Raw genomic sequence first — 18,013 nt, forward strand, 5'->3', positions numbered from 1 at the left:
AAAAAGCCTTTCCACACTCATCAGCTAACTAAGATTTTATACTGCCTCTTCAAGAGTTTCAACATAGAACTCCTAGCCCAATGGCCCAGGAAACTAAGGTAGTTTAAAAGCCACCTTTCATCACTCCCAGTCCTAGACTGCCCTGAAACAGGAGCAGCCCCAGGCCTAATTCAGAAAATCCTGAAGATCCAAGTTACAGCAGCTTCCCAATGCATTACAAAACTACCCAAGACCCCAATAGTGCTGTAGTTATTGATCTAGTCCAGAGCCTGCAGTGGTGTTCAAAAGACTATGTGGCTGTCTTCTACAATGCACGATACAATGTGTCTTCTACAAAGGCATTCTCCATTGGCCACTTCAGCCCTTTCACCTTGTGTACTGGTGCCATGGTGGGGATGAGGAGCTCATCCTAGGTATCTAATTAAAAATGGAATAAAAGTGTAAAACTAATTGTTATGATTCACCCCAAGGCCAAAGACTCAGTTCTAAGTACCCCCAAAATGCTTGATAATACTATGCTACTTTCCCACCACTCTTCTTTTAGACAAAGAGTTCTTCATTTTATCTGCTTAGTATTCTTGCATGCATTTTAACAGATGGATACTTCTGATGTGTGACAATTTCCCGTCAGTCCCTGTGGGTCCCTATACTTCCTGGCAGTTCTCTGTTGTGCCTCAGAGACTCACGGAGACTCCCTAGCTGCCCAGGACGTTCCAGAGGCAGGTGTCTCCGCTTAGCGAGCCATCCTCATCATAGGCAAGTCTCGAATGGGGAGGATAAATCCAGCCCCCCTTGCAGGCCCACACCTGCTCCACTGGAGTAACCCTCTGGGGAAGTGTGGGGGGAGTCCAGACCCGCCCTCTACCCTGGACTCTGGCCCAGGGTCCCTAGTGGACGAGAAGCTGGGTATCAGTCAACAGTGTGCCATTGTAGCCAAGAAGGCTAATGGCATATTAGGGTGCATCAAGAGGAGCACTGCCAGTAGATCCAGAGAAGTGATTATTCCTCTTTATTCGGCTTTGGTGAGGCTGCATCTGGACTACTGTGGCCAGTTCTGGGCCCCCAGTTATAGGAGGGATGTGGATACACTGGAGAGGGTCCAGCGGAGGGCGACCAAAATAATTAGTCGGCTGGAGCATACGACTTATGAAGAAAGGTTGAGGGAATTGGGACTTTTTAGTCTGCAGAAGAGAAGACTGATGGGGGGACTTGATAAGAGCCTTCAGCTTACTGAAGGAAGGTTGCAAAGAGGCTGGAGAGAGGCTGTTCACAGTGGTCACAGAAGGCAGAACATGGAACAATGGTCTCAAGTTGCAGTTGGGAAGGTCCAGGTTGAACATTAGGAAAAATGTTTTCACTAGGAGGGTGGTGAAGCATTGGAATGGTCTCCCCAGGGAAGGAGTGGAGTCTCCATCCTTGGAGGTGTTTTAAGTCTTGCCTTGACAAAGCCCTGGCTGGGCTGATCTGATGGGTTTAGTCCTGCCTAGGTCAGGGGGCTGGACTTGATGGTTTTTTTAGGTCTCTTCCAGCTCTATTGTTCTATGATTCTATGAAGAGGACAAGAGGCAGCTGGCAGGGCCCTCACCCCTGCCCCAATGTAGCAACCTCACCCTGGGCCACTTTGCCCACCACTTCCCCATGGTACCTCCTTGCTCTGCTGTGCACCTTCCAAACCTTCCCCCTTGCTACCATGCAGGGAGCCTTTTATAGGGAGTGCAGGGCCTCAACTGACCATGAGTGCTGATTAGACTCAGGTGTGGCTGATTCCTAATGAGGCCCCAGCTGCCTGCCCTAATTCAGCTCACTCAGAACAGGAAGGCACTAGCCCACCACCCAGCATACCTGCCCTGCCCCAACCACAAGTGGCAGGGCCTTCTACCACCTTTTGGGAGTGGGGAACCCTGGTGGGCCAGCCTCTATTGCACCCTAGTCCCACAGCCCGCCAGGGACATCAGTCGGAAGATCCTCCATGGGGTGGTGAGCATGGGCGTGTACCTGGCGCGTTTCACCCCCCTCCCGGACACTTGTTCTTTTTGCAGGATGAGGGAGACCCTGGCGCACATCTATGTCAAGTGCACTGGGTTGCAGCCCCTCTTCCAGCTCCTCCAGAATCTCCTGTTGAGGTTCTGGCTGCACTTCTCCTCGCACCTTCTGATCCTGGCACACCACATCCGTGGCCCCACTCAGTCGCAGGACCTCCTCATCAGCCTGCGACTGTGGGGCCAATTTCTGCTCCACCCTCCGCTCACGAATCCAGGCAGAGTTCCTCTGGGCGGCGTCCACTGGCTCCCTTGATGCCTTCAAGGAGCAGTGGGCGCTGTCCGGGGCTCTCTGCTTGGTGTCTCCCTCTGGTTCCCTTGTTTTAAACTTTTGAACCCCACTCCCATTCCTGCTTTTTCTCTTTAGTTGTCCCCCAAACTTGATTGGAGACATGTTTTATTAGAGACTCCCCCTCATTTTGAGAGGGCCCTTTTAGTCGTGGGCGGGCTGTGCCCACCCACTCCCTGGTTCCCAAATAGAACTCAGCATACCCGCCTTCTAGCAGGCTCCTGCAGCCTACAGGCAGCGATCTGCCACACATGCCAGATACTATTACAGTGTCTTTATTTGAAGAACTGTCATTAGCATTTTAGTAAGATGCAGGTGTAATCCTTCACAGATCAGTGAAATCAAAGTATGTTCTAACATGAAGAGTAAACAGACTCATGAGCAGTTTTCTCTCATCATCCATGTTCACTATCTAATATATTGTAATATATTAATATATATATACTATGTAATGGATTCACAAATAGGAGGGTGACATGAGGACATCCTTGAGGACATCCTACTCATTACTGAGTGACCACCCAGAGATTATGAAACTCACCCTGAGGCTGAAATTCACCATTTGAAAAAGCCTTTGTCAGCTCAGTCCTCCTTATTGCTGTTTAAAGTTCCATCTCTCTCTTTGGGTTGCTCTTGAGGGATAGGTTTATATGGTCTTTTAAAGAAGCCAGCCTGAAAGACAATTTCAAAATCAACTTGTATCAGCAGATTCTGATTTCACAAAATACACTGTGAACAGTAACACAGATTAAGATGACATATTAGCCTATGTGAATAAGTATCAGTTTGTTTTGGGAGTAACAACTATGTAAGTATAAAATGATTGTCAGTGATAATATGAAGTAATTTTTTTTAAAAAATAGGCATTTTTCTAATTGCTACTTAATATCATGAGGGGCAGCATTCCAGTAAAAACTGTATCTACAAAAAATGGGCTGTAAGCTGTGGAAGTCAATAGGTCAAACATTTTCCCCCAGGGATAGAGGGTAGTAATGGAATCCAAGCATTTGTTACACTTCTCTCCTTTTCTTTGGGAAGAAAGATTAGTGGGGTCACATTCACAAATGTCCAACACTAACTTTCCTTTAGGCACAAAAGAAATGTCTGTGGCAAGCAGAGGGTACGTAGTCTGAACAATCCTTTACTCCTTCAGAACGTTTCAGCACCTTGTACGGCTACTAAGAGTGGGGAGCAAGATTTGTCACTAGTGTTCATATAATAACTTAGAATTTAAAACATTTAATGCTAACAAGCTATAATGCCATCTGCATCTTTTCTGCTAGGAATTATGGTATATTTGTCCAGCAGAATAGCAAAAATGTTATGTTTGACTATGAGAGGGAAATTATACATATATAAATATGGACAGAAAAAACTTAGGGTTAAAGATCCCAAGGAGGTAAGTTAATATCAGTAACTACTTTTACTGAGGCAGTGAATACTTGAGTTAATAAGGACAAATGGGGTGGTGGAGCCTTGAAAGAGGTTTTTGGAAAAAGGGAATTAATCATACCAGGCTTTGTTGTTCTGTCTTAAGGACAGATCACAAAGCATGTTACTCCTGTTTTTAAAGGAGTTAATGAAAGTAATAGAAATACTGATTAGAAAAGGAATACTACCTTCCATAATAGTACCAATAAGAATGATAACAATGTAATGCCAAGTATTGCGCCTAGCCCGATCATCAGCATGGTAACATGCTGTTTTGACTTTTGGTTATGTAGTCCTTCCAAAAACACCTGTATAAAGCAGGGAAATATTAAAAGTATGAAAATTAGTATGCTTAATTTCCAAATTATGTCTAGAATAGGCAATATATAAAATTGAAATATTGATTATTGTCACATTCATTAAATATCTACACAATCTATATGTTCTCATAAATGATATCTTGTCTCTGGTTCAGATGATGACAAAAGTATCTGTACCTAACTGCAATTTAATTCCAATTATGTACACATCTATACTATCAGGTGGTACTAGTTTTCTGCCCCTTAAAACTAGGATTCTCTGGTCCAGTACCATCTCTGATCCAGCAGGGGCAAAAGCCAACATAGCTAGGGCCAAAACCATGCCCGGCATCCCGGCCTGTATGGCTGGGGCTGCATCCAGCAGCCCGGCCAAACCCGGAGCCTGTGCATCCGGGGCTACATCTGGCAGTCCAGCCATGACCAGAGCCTACACTGCTGATGCCAGACCACATCTGGGGTCAAGGCTGGTAATCACGGTCACTGTCAGCCCAGCAGAATTTACGGGGGCTGCAGGGGCAGTGGGCTGGCAGCAGGGAACCTCTCTTTGGCAAATTCCCTCATTCAGGACCAGCCAAGGTGTTGGATGAGGTAGGTATGACCTGTATTTTGGGGGAAGGAGGGCATGAGAATTCTTACGTGTGCAACTTGCTTTTCCTTATGTAATTCAATGACTTTTGGATTTTTTTGTGGTGATGCTGTTGCTCTTACTTCAAACTGAAGTGTGGATGCCTCATCCTGTTTAAAAAACAATAAATAAATAAATAAATAAATAAATAAACGGAATACAATAATACTTTGATATCAGTTGAAAAGTGGTCTAATAATATAAACAGTGAACTAAACCTTGAAGTATAAACGCTGTCATCTACAAAACAAGCCAATGACAGAGCCAGGAAATGAATCCAACACTTGTACTCCAGAAATTCAAAAGGACTGTGTTTACACAGTTAGACAATTTAACTTGAAACTGTGGTACTAATTCTAATCAAAGGGAAATATTTTAAAGGACTGAGTCACTGCCAAAGCTGTAGACACATTCTGGGGGGCGAACAGGACAAACAATGTTCGGATTTCTATTTTAAAGGTTTTCTTCATGTTTCCTTTTGTCCCAGAGCTGTACCCATCAGCTACTTAAATTTAATGTCCACCAAATTAATGAAACCAATGTTTGTGCTGTTATCAGAGTGTCCACTTCTCCACTGAAAGCTGTATTCCTACTGCTGATCTCTTCAACCAAGAGTGTTTCTGAAAGCTAGGCATTAATGCCTGACCTGATTTTTAAGATATTCCATAAAGAGGGTCTTTGTCTATGCCCTATTTTTTTTAATGAAAGGCAGGTTTGTCAAATTTGCTAATTATACAAATGTGGCATTTAGATCTATTTTCTACAAGTCCCATTCATTAGCAGGAAATGTGTGAGTGTTAGAATGATTTTGTGCTATTTAGATCATTTTGTAAATCACCTAAAATATGCATAGTGCAAAGAGACATAAATTCAGATAGTAACTATGTTGAGAATAATGAGACAGTCATTCACCCATTAACTGTATGCACGACCAGGAATGTCATGCTAAAAGAGACCTATCATCTCTTCAGTCTGATATCTGTCTTCTGCTTAAGTTTATCACAAAAAAACTATAACATGCCAAGCTGCAGAGTTATATTCCAATAGTTTTCTGATTTATCAAATCCTTTTCGTAATAAAATTATCAATAGTCAAGGAACATTAAACCAACTCTATTACAATTTTATGGTATGATAAGCTTGAAGTGAAAGGTATATAATGGAGCTTGCTTATTGGCTGTGATATTGCCAACTAAGCCACAGCATCTGTTACTTTGAAAGGTTTGCACCATGTGTTATGCTACAGCAATCCACTTATATTTAAATACATCTCTTTGTAGTGTTCTGAAGTATTTGAACAGAAATGTCTGTATTGATTATTTGTTATTGTTAACTTCAATTTAACTTCATTTATATTTTAAATTAATACTGTGCAATTTATTTCAGTCACACCTGGAACAGAACTATGTCCTCAAAGGATGCTGCAAATCCCTGTGAGGTCACTAAAAAGCAAATACCCTTTAAAATAATCTTACATACAATTTACCATTTCTAAAACGGAAGGAGTAGCTTCCAGTTGCATTTGGACAGTTGCTTCTTTTCCACTTTCCATGTTTCCAAATTTACATAGTATTCGTAAACATGAATGATCTTCTTTCATGCAGTACTTTGACACAAAAAAGCAAAAATACAACACTGTACTTTAGTAACATGGTTTATTTTTATTTGTTAGAACACCTTTTTCACCAGACAGCTATACTACTGGATACTATTTTTTTTCTTTAGAAGTCAAGGTGCAAGGTTACCTATAGTAAATATCAATAATGGTGCCAGAAAGAGGGCAGCAGAAGAGCTGCCCATTCTGTGGCACAATCACTAGAAGGACAGTCAGATTTTCAGAATAGCATGTAGCCACAAGTGGGAGAAAAGTGGAGAATTTTCAAGAGTAATTTCTAATGTAAGTATCTAAATAAGAGTTGAGCAATTCTTAAAACATCATTACAAGTAAATTAGTTGCTACACTAGGTTTTGTTTTTCTTGAAACAGTTATTGAGAATTTTAAGGGTACTTTCAAACTTGTACATCATTCATTGTATATTTTTTGATTTTGCTTTAAATATTAGCAAAAAATTAGTATGTAAGAGTGAACTGGTATCATTAGCAGCATTCAGACCTTCGTACAACTAGGGCCTGTACCAGGGTGGGCAAAAAGCAGCCTGCAAGCCAGAATAAGTTCATCGGGGTTAGCCCTGGCAGGCCACCAAAGGGCTAATTTACCTGCGTGTTAGCCAGCAGAGCCGCTTGTAGCTCCTGCTGATCACAGATCTCTGTTCTGGCCAATAGGAGATGCAGGTAGTGATGTCCCAGTTTGTGCCACTTCCTGCAGCTCCCTTTGGCTTGGAATGGCAATCTGCAGAGACTGGGAGCTGCAAGCAGCTGTACCTGCAGATGCACAGGTAAATACGTCGTCCAACAGCCCACCAGGGGCTAACCCTGCTGAATGCCATTCAGCCCCTGGGCTGCTTATTGTCCACCCCGGCCTATACAACCTTTCTCATACAAGACTGCCGCTACATCTCAGTTCAGATGTGGAGTACTTCTGATACTGCTCTCTTCTCCTTAGCAACATGAGGTGATTCTGTAACTGGTAAGACTGGGAGCGAAACTGAAAATATTTAAACCCTTTTTGATTACCACCAGAAAGGTTTGTATAAGTGACAGGGTGACTGCCCTGCACTGGTAGAGAAAGTGTTTAAAACAGCCCTGAGAGAGAGCTGTCCTGGGAATCCATCTGGGGAAGCATTGTGGCAACCAGTTAGAGCCCAGGTGCAATGTATAAATGAGATGGCTGGCCAGCCCTGGAAGGAGGGGAATTTAGGTGCTTGCGAGAGATAGGTTCCATGGACAGAGCAGTGTTGGGGAAAGGCAGGGTGAGCTAGGGGAGCTCTGGCCAGGCAAGGCCTGAGGGTACTAGGGCAGCAGAGCTGCACCCAGGGCAGCAGGTCCAACCTCTTGCCAATGATGAGTGGCCACTTCAGACTGCAGTTTGCTCTTGAGGTAAGGGGCTAGATGAAGACTGTCAGTGAGTCACTGAAGCAAGGTGGGTATAGGGGATTAGGGGTTCCCAGGGAAGGGAAGACCCCAGAATATGGATCACTGTGGCATGGCAGTACCATGAGAGAAAGGCTCCCTGGTCAGGTCCAGATAAGAGGTAGAGAACAAATGGATAGTTCATTTCAAGGGTTAAGTAAATTGGGAATGATTGAATGAAAAAACAAACAAGCTTACCAGTCGCCTCTTGGCAGGCTTTGAAAAGAAAACGATGAGATCCTTTAAAATGTTTGTGTGTCCATTTTTTTCTGGTAAAGTACAGTCTCTTTTGTAATTATTATAAAAACATTTTCCAGCAGTTGTCTGGAAGTAACAACAGCATAGTCACTTCTGGGATCTAAATGTTTCCAGATACTCTTAGAAAACATCACCGTAGACCAGACACTCAGAGGTTATTGTATTTGAAAGTGATTTCTAAATATGAGAGAAGTGCACCCTTGGCATAATGGGTGCAATTCTAGCCCAGTTTGCTTAACCAGAACTACCTCCTTACCTCTTATATTCCCTCACAACTGTACTCAAAGGTTCTGGTGTAATCTGTGCTCACCCAGAAGAGGTGTGGTAGAAAAATAAATAGGGGACATTTTTCAGCCCCAACCCACTCCCTAGTGGGGAAAATGGAATTACATTAAAGAATGGTGTAAAATGGGTGTTATTTTCTTGTTTTATCCCACTATAATGGACATAAATATGTCATAAGAACAGCCAACATCTGTAGAATGGGGCTGTGTATTGTGGGTTCTGTACAGCAGCAAACATAGTCAGATATCTAATAATTAGCAAGATTTTGAATGGAATCTAAAAATAAAATTGAGATGGTTTATTGGATAGGATTCACACTTCCCTCTTCAATATATACTGAATTTGTCTCCTTGCAAGAACTTTAACAGCAAATGAGGGAAACATATTGCCAATGCTTAAAAGATAGAAACTGGCCCAACGCTGAGCTCCATGCAGTTGCATTCACCAACTTCAATGGGGGTTCAATAAGAGTCTAATGTACTAGCTGGTATATTTCAGAGCAAGCACATGGATTAAATACTAAATATGTATTAATTTTAAATGTGAGAATTAGACAAGTTAATTCTAAATGTAAGATGTGAGCACAGTATAAGTAAGGATCCCCAGGCTACTTCACTCTTTGTAAAATATCATATTGGTCTGTAGCTTCACAAAAAGACAAGCATTCCTGCAGCACCTTAAAGACACACTTCATCAGATTATATATTACCCACAAAAGCTCATTACCTAATAAATAGCAGTCCTGAAGCAGTCTTTAAGCTGCTACAGGACTGCTTGTTTTTTTGTAGAACACCTCAATATACTTTAATTCCGCCTTTCTACTTCTCTGCTAATTCAGCATCAAAATTCCATGGCAATTTCTGAAATGAGTGCATGCTTGGTTTATTTACAGTTAAGTTAGAATTGGCTGATATGCTACAATAAAAGGAATTAAAAAGTTTGCCAAAACTAAAGTTTCACAATAATTGTTACAGTCAAGTTTCACATCCTGTGTAGCTGAATTAGGAGTTCAGAAGTACCTTTTCAAGCACTGTTGTATTTACTCCATTTAATTCTGTACTTACTGCTCTTTACATGTTCATGCATGTAAAGTCATGCAATAATAAAACAAGCATACCTTGACATCCAGAATGTTAAACAGCTTTGCATCTCCTGGTGTAAAAGCATTAGGAACCATTATCTCCAAATCTATAGCAGGAGCCATGCTTGGTCCAGCACTGATAACCTTGAGAGAAAGGATGCTACAGTAACTGAAACTTCCATTCACATACACTGATCTTGTAATGAATATACAGAATTCATATGCTTATAGCCCCAATGGTGGCAATGTAGGCTTCCCCATGCTGAGCTGACAGGAACACTTGACTTCGAATGTCTCAGTGCAGTTTATTTTCTAGCCCTATTAAACCCTTGAGCTCTCTATCAACTGTGCCTCTTGAGTGCCAGTAGTGACAGTTTTGCGATATGACACTTACACCTGACCTGAGGTCGTACTTCCCCATTTCAGGTGGGATATACAAAAGGGTCCAAGGGAGTTAAGTGCTCAGTTCTTACTGACTTTTAGTCCAGCAGTCGGGGATGGATGTGAATGGGTAATCTAATTACCAGTTCCTAGAGCCAACGAGTCTCCCATGCTCTACATACAGCCCTTTTGTTCAGTACAAATCAAAATTATTTTTACACCTGACTCCCATGATTTAGCGATTCTGAGGGAAACCCATTGAAAACAGCAAGCCAGTGTGCAGAAGCTTATTACCACGGGCACAAATGAGAGTAGGGTACTCAGCTCCAATTGACTTTGAATGGAAGTTAAGCGTCTAACTTTGCTTTTTCTCAAAATGTCTACCTTCCCTCCTCCTGATAATCCATGTCCATCCAGTGAGCCCCTTTTGCATGTCTTGGTCAAATTGTGACCTCGGATGCAAAACAAAACAAGCAGCAAAAGTTTCCTCACTTGCAGCACACCATAAAGGTGACACTTAAAAGTGCTTAAAGGATGTGGTTGTGGCATGACATGAATATAATGGCCATAAAGAAATGACAGGAATACGTAACCAAAGACTACAGGAGGCTACAAAAGCTTTAAAGGCAATTAAGTGAGAGAGTGTCATTTTAATATGGCTTGCACCCTTTAAACAAAACTTCAATTGGTAACTGACCCAGCTGGTACTGAAGTCAATAGTAGCAATTCTACTGACCTGTAAGGGGCACTGATCATGCTGTTCAAGGGCACTTGGTGGCTTCATGGACAGAGAGAAACCAAATCTAAGATTTGTAGGGTCACCGTCTGGTCAGCTGTGCACACACCCTATTATTGTTGATGGAAATTTAGTGATACAGGCATGTTTTTCTCAAAATCTGAAAGCAAATCTGGAAGCATTGCCACATCCGCACATATCGACTGGGAGTGGTTGGATTCCAAGAATCTAGGGAGCTGCTTTTGTTAACAACTACAAACAGAAGTTTCACCCATCCTAGGATTTATGTATTTGGTTCTCTATTAAGCACTTTACAACATCAACACTTTCCCAGTATGCTACAATGTGAGGTGGTAACAGAGAGAGAGGCATGTTAATCTGTATTCTATCGAAACAAAAAAGCAGTCATGTAGCACTACGTCATATATGCCATCATGTGCCAGCAAGGCCCACACAATCTTTGTATATTGAGCAAACTGCAAACACTCTTCACCAAAGAAGGAATGGACATAGAAGCAGACATCAAAAATTTCCAAATACACAAACCTCTCAGCCACCACTTCAATAGAGTGGGCCATTCTGTTAAAGACCTGAGAGTTTGTGTTCTGGAGAAAAGAGACTTTAACAGCCATCTACAGAGAGAAAGCTCGGAATTAATATTTATATTCAAATGCGACACATTAACATGTGGTTTGAACAGGGACAGCAATTACCTGACCCATTATAAGGACTCTTTCACAAACTTTGATGTTTGACCTTACACTCATTTCCCTGGCCCACACCCCACTCTCTCTGTTCTTCTATCTGATTTGCCAACCTTGACAACAATTTTTCTTATTTGTCAACTTTGATAACAATTTTTGGACCTCTGTGCTTTATCTAGTACGTTTGTTCTGGTATGGCTATGATCTAAAGAAGTGGGTCTGTCCCACAAAAGCTCATCACCTAATAAATTATTTTGTTAGTCTTTGAAGTGCTACATGACTGCTTTTTTTCTTGTAAGGTGAGGAGGAAGTGCCTTCCTTATCTGCTGCTAAAAAAAACTTTTAAAATAAAAAGAATGGTTTCTATAAAAATTAGCTCTTACATGGAAAGTGAAGTTGATCTTCTCCTTCATGCAATCAATGGGTGACTTCTGCTCACTGGATCCATAAACAAATGAAGTCGGAAATACTAATCTATGGTAGTTAAAAATAATTACAATAGGACAAAATTAGCACTATTTCATATGCAATGTCAATATGAGCATTTATCCTCTCTGGGTTTGACTGTTCTCTATACAGTTCATGGCTGAGAACTGGAATGTTTAATTTAGGGCTTAACTCAGACCTGCAGTAGGGATGCTAACTGGGATTTCAGTCCCCTCCACCCTCAGAGAAAGACATGCCACCAGTACAGTTCAGTGGGTAGGTCATGAGGAACTGTGCAGATTATTTCCAACCTTGCCGCTGATTCTGAGAGATCTACAAGTAATGTCAATCATGTGCCCTGGTTTCCCCAGTGACTTATGAGATCTTCAAATGAAAAATGCTAGCGCTACAGTGTTAATTTTCCTGCAGTGGCTGCAACAATGGATATGGTGGAAAGGGAAAGCCAGGAAAATGGAGTGGAGATAGTGGAAACAGTGTGAAAGAAGTACCCTGCTTTATAAGAAGTAAGGTGAGCCTGCCACTCTGAAGCAGTCCATCTAGAACTCCTTACACAAAGTGTGCTTTACATTTGCCATCACCTGATGATACTGAAACAATCAAAGAAAGATCCTTAAAACATATCTCAGGCTATTCCTGCACAATGACTGCAATCGGATGATTATCTTACAGTGGGGCTGGGCAAACCAAGACATGCTTTAGAGGGGTCTGTCTGCCCAGAACAAGGTAGATCAATTCACAGGGACATTTATGACAGACAGTTACACCACCTGGTACAAGATGAACAGCAGGCAATACCACTGAGTATAAAAGACAATGGGCTTGACTCAGGCAGTGGACAATTACACAAAAAACATAAGGTTAAGCAATTACCAAAAGGAATTTGATAGAATGAAGGGATTAAAATATAGTTTTTGTTCACTTCTGCAGAAAACAGGATTAAGCAGGAGAAAAGCATCAACAAATAATAGTACCCTGATGGAAAAAAATGTTATAGAAGAACAAAGAATCAGTCCTTGGGCATTAATCTCAGTCTTCTTGAAGTTTTTTGCTATTTTAGAGGGACAAACTGAAGCACAAATTCTGTAGCAGAACCAGGAATAAAATCTACATCATCTCACTCCCAATACTGCATTTTACAACTATGGCATGTTTCCTCACTGAAGATCAAGGGAGTTCAATTGAGGTATGTGTTCTTCAACAGTAAACAATAATTCCATGCGTATGGATAAACAGAGCAATATTTAACTAACTTACCCATGGACATTCAGCTCAACCTCATGTTTCAGAGGTATGGCTAAAGCTATGGAGTTATCCAACAGCAGGTTATCCTCTTCATTCTCACTGTAGACATAACCAAGGACATGGGAAGTTGTTAGAATGCATCATACACAGTGTGTTATCTCTAGAAATAACTAATTACAGACAATATACATTTAGTAGCTTATTGCACTAACTTTGGTAACTGCCCATGTGGCAGTAAAAAGTCATTTTTTATGACTTTGTCAGCAGAAATCTGCTCATTATTAAAATAGCAATTATCTACTTCTTTGAGGTTTGTTTCCTTATATTTTATGTAATAAATGAGCTTTCTTGCAGTTGTGCTTCATTAAGCCTTTGCAATCCTCCTTATTGTTTTTCAAAGGTAGGGATATTTTTCCTCCAACACAGCAATTTTTATCAAGCAAAATTTACCAGGTAGCATTAACAGTGATGCTGAGGTCATCTTCTGCCCTGGTAAGTGAGCTTGCATCCAAGAGAAAACTAAAATCCATCTGTAGAAGAAATAACACTGTTTGTGCTAAATGACTGGATGTGTCCTAAATATTTACAATGAACTGGTATATCATTACATTAAATTGAAATTTCCCTCATCCTCTCCTACATTTAACTTCTACAAAACTTGTGCAGTGCACTGTATTACATTTTGCATGAGTCCAACCCCCAGTTCTCTAGGGCATAATGCTTTGTTTGTAACCCATTACTTTCCTACAAAAAACTGCTAAGAAAGTATGTTGTGTAACAGAACTATTTCTGGATTAAATGCATGGTCACAACTTGCCCTCAGTACACATCTACCCAAAGGGAGAGAGAGGGAGACCCTTCATTTCCATAATTTCGTTTTCATGAGGTTAATGGAAAGCCATCAACCTCATGAAAGAACCTGCAGATACAGAGAGATATCACCTTCCTCTCTAAATGCAAACGGATTGACAGCATACCAAATGGACTGAAGGTGAAAAATCCACTGCAATCAACACAGTGAACAGACTATGGTGAGAGATTGTGCCATACACTCTCTAAAACACTGAGGAACCACCTCATCAGCATCCTGTACAGCAAACAGAAAAACATCAAAAAAGAGCTCTCAAATCTGGAGACTCTCATGAAAAAACAACCTTTCACACCAACTTCCACATGGCTGGACTTTACTAGAATAAGACAGGAGATTTACAGTGCACACTTCACTTCTCTACAGAGGAAAAAGGAATGTAAATGACCTAAACCCCTACTTGCCACATGGGGCCACAATAGTGGCACCCTTAACTCACCTAGCAATATTGTCAGTCTATCCAACTATATACACAGCCCTGCACAAGAGTCGGCCCTATCCCGGTGACTCTATTTGCCGTGCCAGCCCCACAAACATGATATAGTTCTGCGGGGATCTGGAAGCCTACTTTTGCTGTCTGCAACTCAAGGAATACTTTCAACATGACAATGAACAGAGCACTGACCCACAGGTATCTTCCTCACCTACAGTACAAGAAGAATTCTGCATGGACTGCCCCTCCCCACTCCCCCATGATCGAAATGAGAGATTGGACCTATACACAGAGTGCTTCCACCAATGTGCACAAGCAGAAATTGTGGAAAAGCAGCATCGCTTGTCCCATAACCTCAGCCAGGTGGAACACAATGCCACCAACGGACTCAGAAACAACTCTTGACATAATTATCAGGCTGATAAAGCAGGTGCTGTTATCATAATAAATAGGACAGACTACGAAAAGGAGACTGTCAGGCAACTCTCCAATACCGCATTCTATAAGCCACTGTCCTCTGATCCCACTGAAGAGTACACAAAGAAACTACAGCATCTGCTCAAGACAGTCCCTACAAAAACACATGAACAAATCTACATGGACACACCTCTAGAGCCCCAACCAGATTTATTCTATCTATTACCCAAGATCTACAAACCTGGAAATCCCAGACGCCCTATCATATAAGGCATTGGCACTTTCACTACAGGATTCTCTGAATATATGGACTCTCTACTCAGACCCTATGCTACCAACACTCCTAGCAATCTTTGAGACACGACCGATTTCCCGAGGAACCTGTAATTCATTGGTGACCTTCCTGAAAACACCATCCTGGCCACTATGGATGTAGAAGCCCTTTACACCAATATCCCACATGAAGATGGATGTCAAGCTGTTAGGAACAGTATCCCTGATGATGCCAAGGTACAACTGGTGGTGGAGCTTTGTGACTTTGTCCTCACCTGCAACTACTTCAGATATGAGCACAATTTATACCTTCAAATCAGTGGCAACACTATGGGCACCCACATGGCCCCATAGTATGCCAGCATTTTTATGGCAGACCTGGAACAATGCTTCCTCGTCTCTTGTCCCCTAGTGCCCCTCCTCTACGTGTGCTGCGTTGATGACATCTTCATCTTCTGGGCCCATCAGAAGGAGGCTCTTGAAGAGTTCCACCATGATTTCAACAGTTTCTGCCCATCATCAACCTCAGCCTCCACCAGTCCACACAAGAAATCCCCTCCCTGGACACTACAGTGCAAGTAAGTGATGGTACATAAACACCACCCTATACCAGACACCCATGGACTGCTATGCTTACCTACATGCCCCCAGCTTCTGTCCAGGGCACACCACATGATCCATTGTCTACAGTGAAGAACTAAGAAATCCCCTCATTCCTCTGTTGGTGGGGGTCCTTTCAAAAAGGACCGCTGTATAAGCAAGCCGTGCGGGAGCAAAACCCTGCAATTTTGAAGTGCCGCAGCTGGCGGCATGCTAATGAGGCACTGAATGTGCATTTCAGCACCTCATTAGTATTCTTCGATCTGGCCATTAGCATTGTCATTTCAAAGTTTTTTGGTAAGTGTAGAGGTAGCCCATATGTCAGAAATGCCCCCTACGATATATATTGGCCAAACTAGACAGTTTCTATTTAAAAGTATAAATGGGCATGAATCACATATTAGGAACAGTAATATACAAAAACCTGTAGGGGAACATTTCGCTCTCCCTGGACACTCAGTAGCAGATTTAAAAGTACCCATCCTGCAACAAAAATAACTTCAAAAACACTCCAAAAAGAAATTTCAGAGATACAATTCATTTGCAAATTTGACACCACCAGAGAGAGAGGCTGTTTTCAGTACTGACAGATGCTAGAACAAGAAGCAATTGTCTGAAGTTACAGAAGGGGATGTGTAGGATGGATATGAGGAAAAACTATTTCACCAGAAGAGTGGTGAAGCACCGGAATGCATTACCTAGAGAGGTTGTGGAATCTCCATCCCTAGAGGTTTATAAGTCCCAGCTTGACAAAATTCAAGGGGATGATTTAGTTAGAGTTAATCCCACTTTAGGCAGGGGGCTGGACTAGATGACCTCCTGAGGTCCTTTCCAGCCTCAGGATTCAATGATTCTATGATAATAAAGGATTAAACAATGACTGGGAATGGCTGGCCAACTACAAAAGCCCTTTCTCCTCTCTTGGTGTTCACACCTCCACATCAGCTGTTGGAAGAAGGCCACATCCTCCCTGCCTGAACTGACCTTGTCAAAATTGGGCTTCCTCTTGATCTGTACTCCCTTCTTTTCATAAGCCTATAGAAATAGACTTCCATATGGAATCTCCATCCAATGCATCTGATGAAGTGGGTCTTTGCCCATGAAAGTTCATGTTCCAAAAAATCTGTTAGGCTATAAGGTGCCACAGGACTTCTAGTTGTTTTTTTTTCTTCATTTCCTCTAACATGCACAATACCTTATAGCAGTGATTCTCAACTGGGGGATGGGTATACAGCCAAGCTTCAGTGGGTCCACCAAGCCCTGACACCCACTACTTTGGGCTGAAGAACAGTGAAGCCACAGAAAACAATTATTTTTCTGCATGTAAGAGCTGAGCAACTGAGCTTCATGGGTCCCAAGCAATACCCTGCTTGCTACTAGCCCTTGCTTTTTTATATGCAGAAAAACAACTGTAACATTGGTAGGCTTCGGAAAGAAACAGGATGAGAACCACTGCCCTTTATGGTCTGCTTTCTGCTTAGCCAACTGCAGCCAAACCTTCAGGCTGCAATTTTGGGAAACACTCAGCATTAGTCTAACTCCCTCCATTTACACTCCCAGTACAATTCCCTAGTACTTCTGTGGGACCAGAGATGGACCAATGCAGAGCTCTTTTGAACATGCCAACCTGAGAATGAGATTCTCTCCCTTGCTCTATCCTCAGTATGGTAAGCTGAATGGATTCTCAAGTGCCACAGTCCAGTCAGGTGAGAATTTCCCTGGTAAATGAATTGTGTAAGGCAGCCTCCAGAACTCACGTAAGCCTTAGTGTAGGGAAGATTATGCTGGGGACAAGGCAAGAGAACATAGCACTGCAGAGATTCTAGGCCAGGACAGGCAACAAGGGGCTCCTGCACAAGACACAGTTCACCAGGGTTAGCACGTGGAGGGCTGCCAGATGCTTTATTTACCTGCATGGCTGCAGACATGGCCACTTGGTGCTCCCTTTGACTGGGAATGGTAAGCCATGGGATAATACACGTAATAGTGTGGATCAAGTGCCCTCGGTGAAATAAAGCAAAATGAAATGGGATGCCATGAGACATCTGACAAATTGTTGCATAAGAAAAGATTAACCTCTAATAAACTATTCCTAGACCTATGCCTAGTCAAATCCATGACTAAGGGAACTCCGGTTCTCTGTTGACAGGGTTGTGAATATGGTGTAGAGAAGAAGAAAGTGAGCAGTAATTTATTTGTTGAACATTTTCATTTTAGCTTTATCAGACGCAATGTAGTATATGCAACATATAGTGCCCCCTTCCAAGTAATATATTTTAAGCATTCACTGAGGAAACAAGGTAGAAGTGTAAAACTTATCTTACTTTTGACAGGTGATCTACATATAAATATCCAACACTGCAGTCAAGTCTTACTGCATGAGCTTCTTTATCTGATATTTTACAGTGTATTTGTTTTTCTTCCTAAAATTAAACAATGAAAAAACAGTAATGATATTAAATGATTAATTTAATGACCATTTTGCAATGTTATAATAATAATAATAATACATGGAGATATACCTATCTCACAGAACTGGAAGGGACCTTGAAAGG

General features: G+C 41.9%; 1 protein-coding gene across 1 annotated transcript in view; it reads right to left on the bottom strand.

The window, feature by feature from the left end:
• Positions 1 to 360: 360 nt before the first annotated feature.
• The window catches only part of ITGA4 (integrin subunit alpha 4), a 66,497-nt gene continuing 48,844 nt past the window's right edge, over positions 361 to 18,013 (bottom strand). Inside the window, exons 16-26 of the mRNA XM_075001166.1 lie at positions 17,783 to 17,881; positions 13,318 to 13,397; positions 12,880 to 12,966; positions 11,562 to 11,652; positions 9,394 to 9,501; positions 7,932 to 8,057; positions 6,190 to 6,309; positions 4,716 to 4,814; positions 3,948 to 4,067; positions 2,870 to 3,000; positions 361 to 417 (exon numbers count right to left, since the gene is read on the bottom strand). Coding sequence (XP_074857267.1) covers positions 2,911 to 3,000; positions 3,948 to 4,067; positions 4,716 to 4,814; positions 6,190 to 6,309; positions 7,932 to 8,057; positions 9,394 to 9,501; positions 11,562 to 11,652; positions 12,880 to 12,966; positions 13,318 to 13,397; positions 17,783 to 17,881 — 1,020 coding nt within the window. The 3' untranslated portion in view covers positions 361 to 417; positions 2,870 to 2,910. The remainder of the gene's footprint in view (positions 418 to 2,869; positions 3,001 to 3,947; positions 4,068 to 4,715; positions 4,815 to 6,189; positions 6,310 to 7,931; positions 8,058 to 9,393; positions 9,502 to 11,561; positions 11,653 to 12,879; positions 12,967 to 13,317; positions 13,398 to 17,782; positions 17,882 to 18,013) is intronic.

This window comes from Carettochelys insculpta, chromosome 8, assembly GCF_033958435.1.
Source record: "Carettochelys insculpta isolate YL-2023 chromosome 8, ASM3395843v1, whole genome shotgun sequence".
Lineage (NCBI taxonomy): Eukaryota > Metazoa > Chordata > Testudines > Carettochelyidae > Carettochelys > Carettochelys insculpta.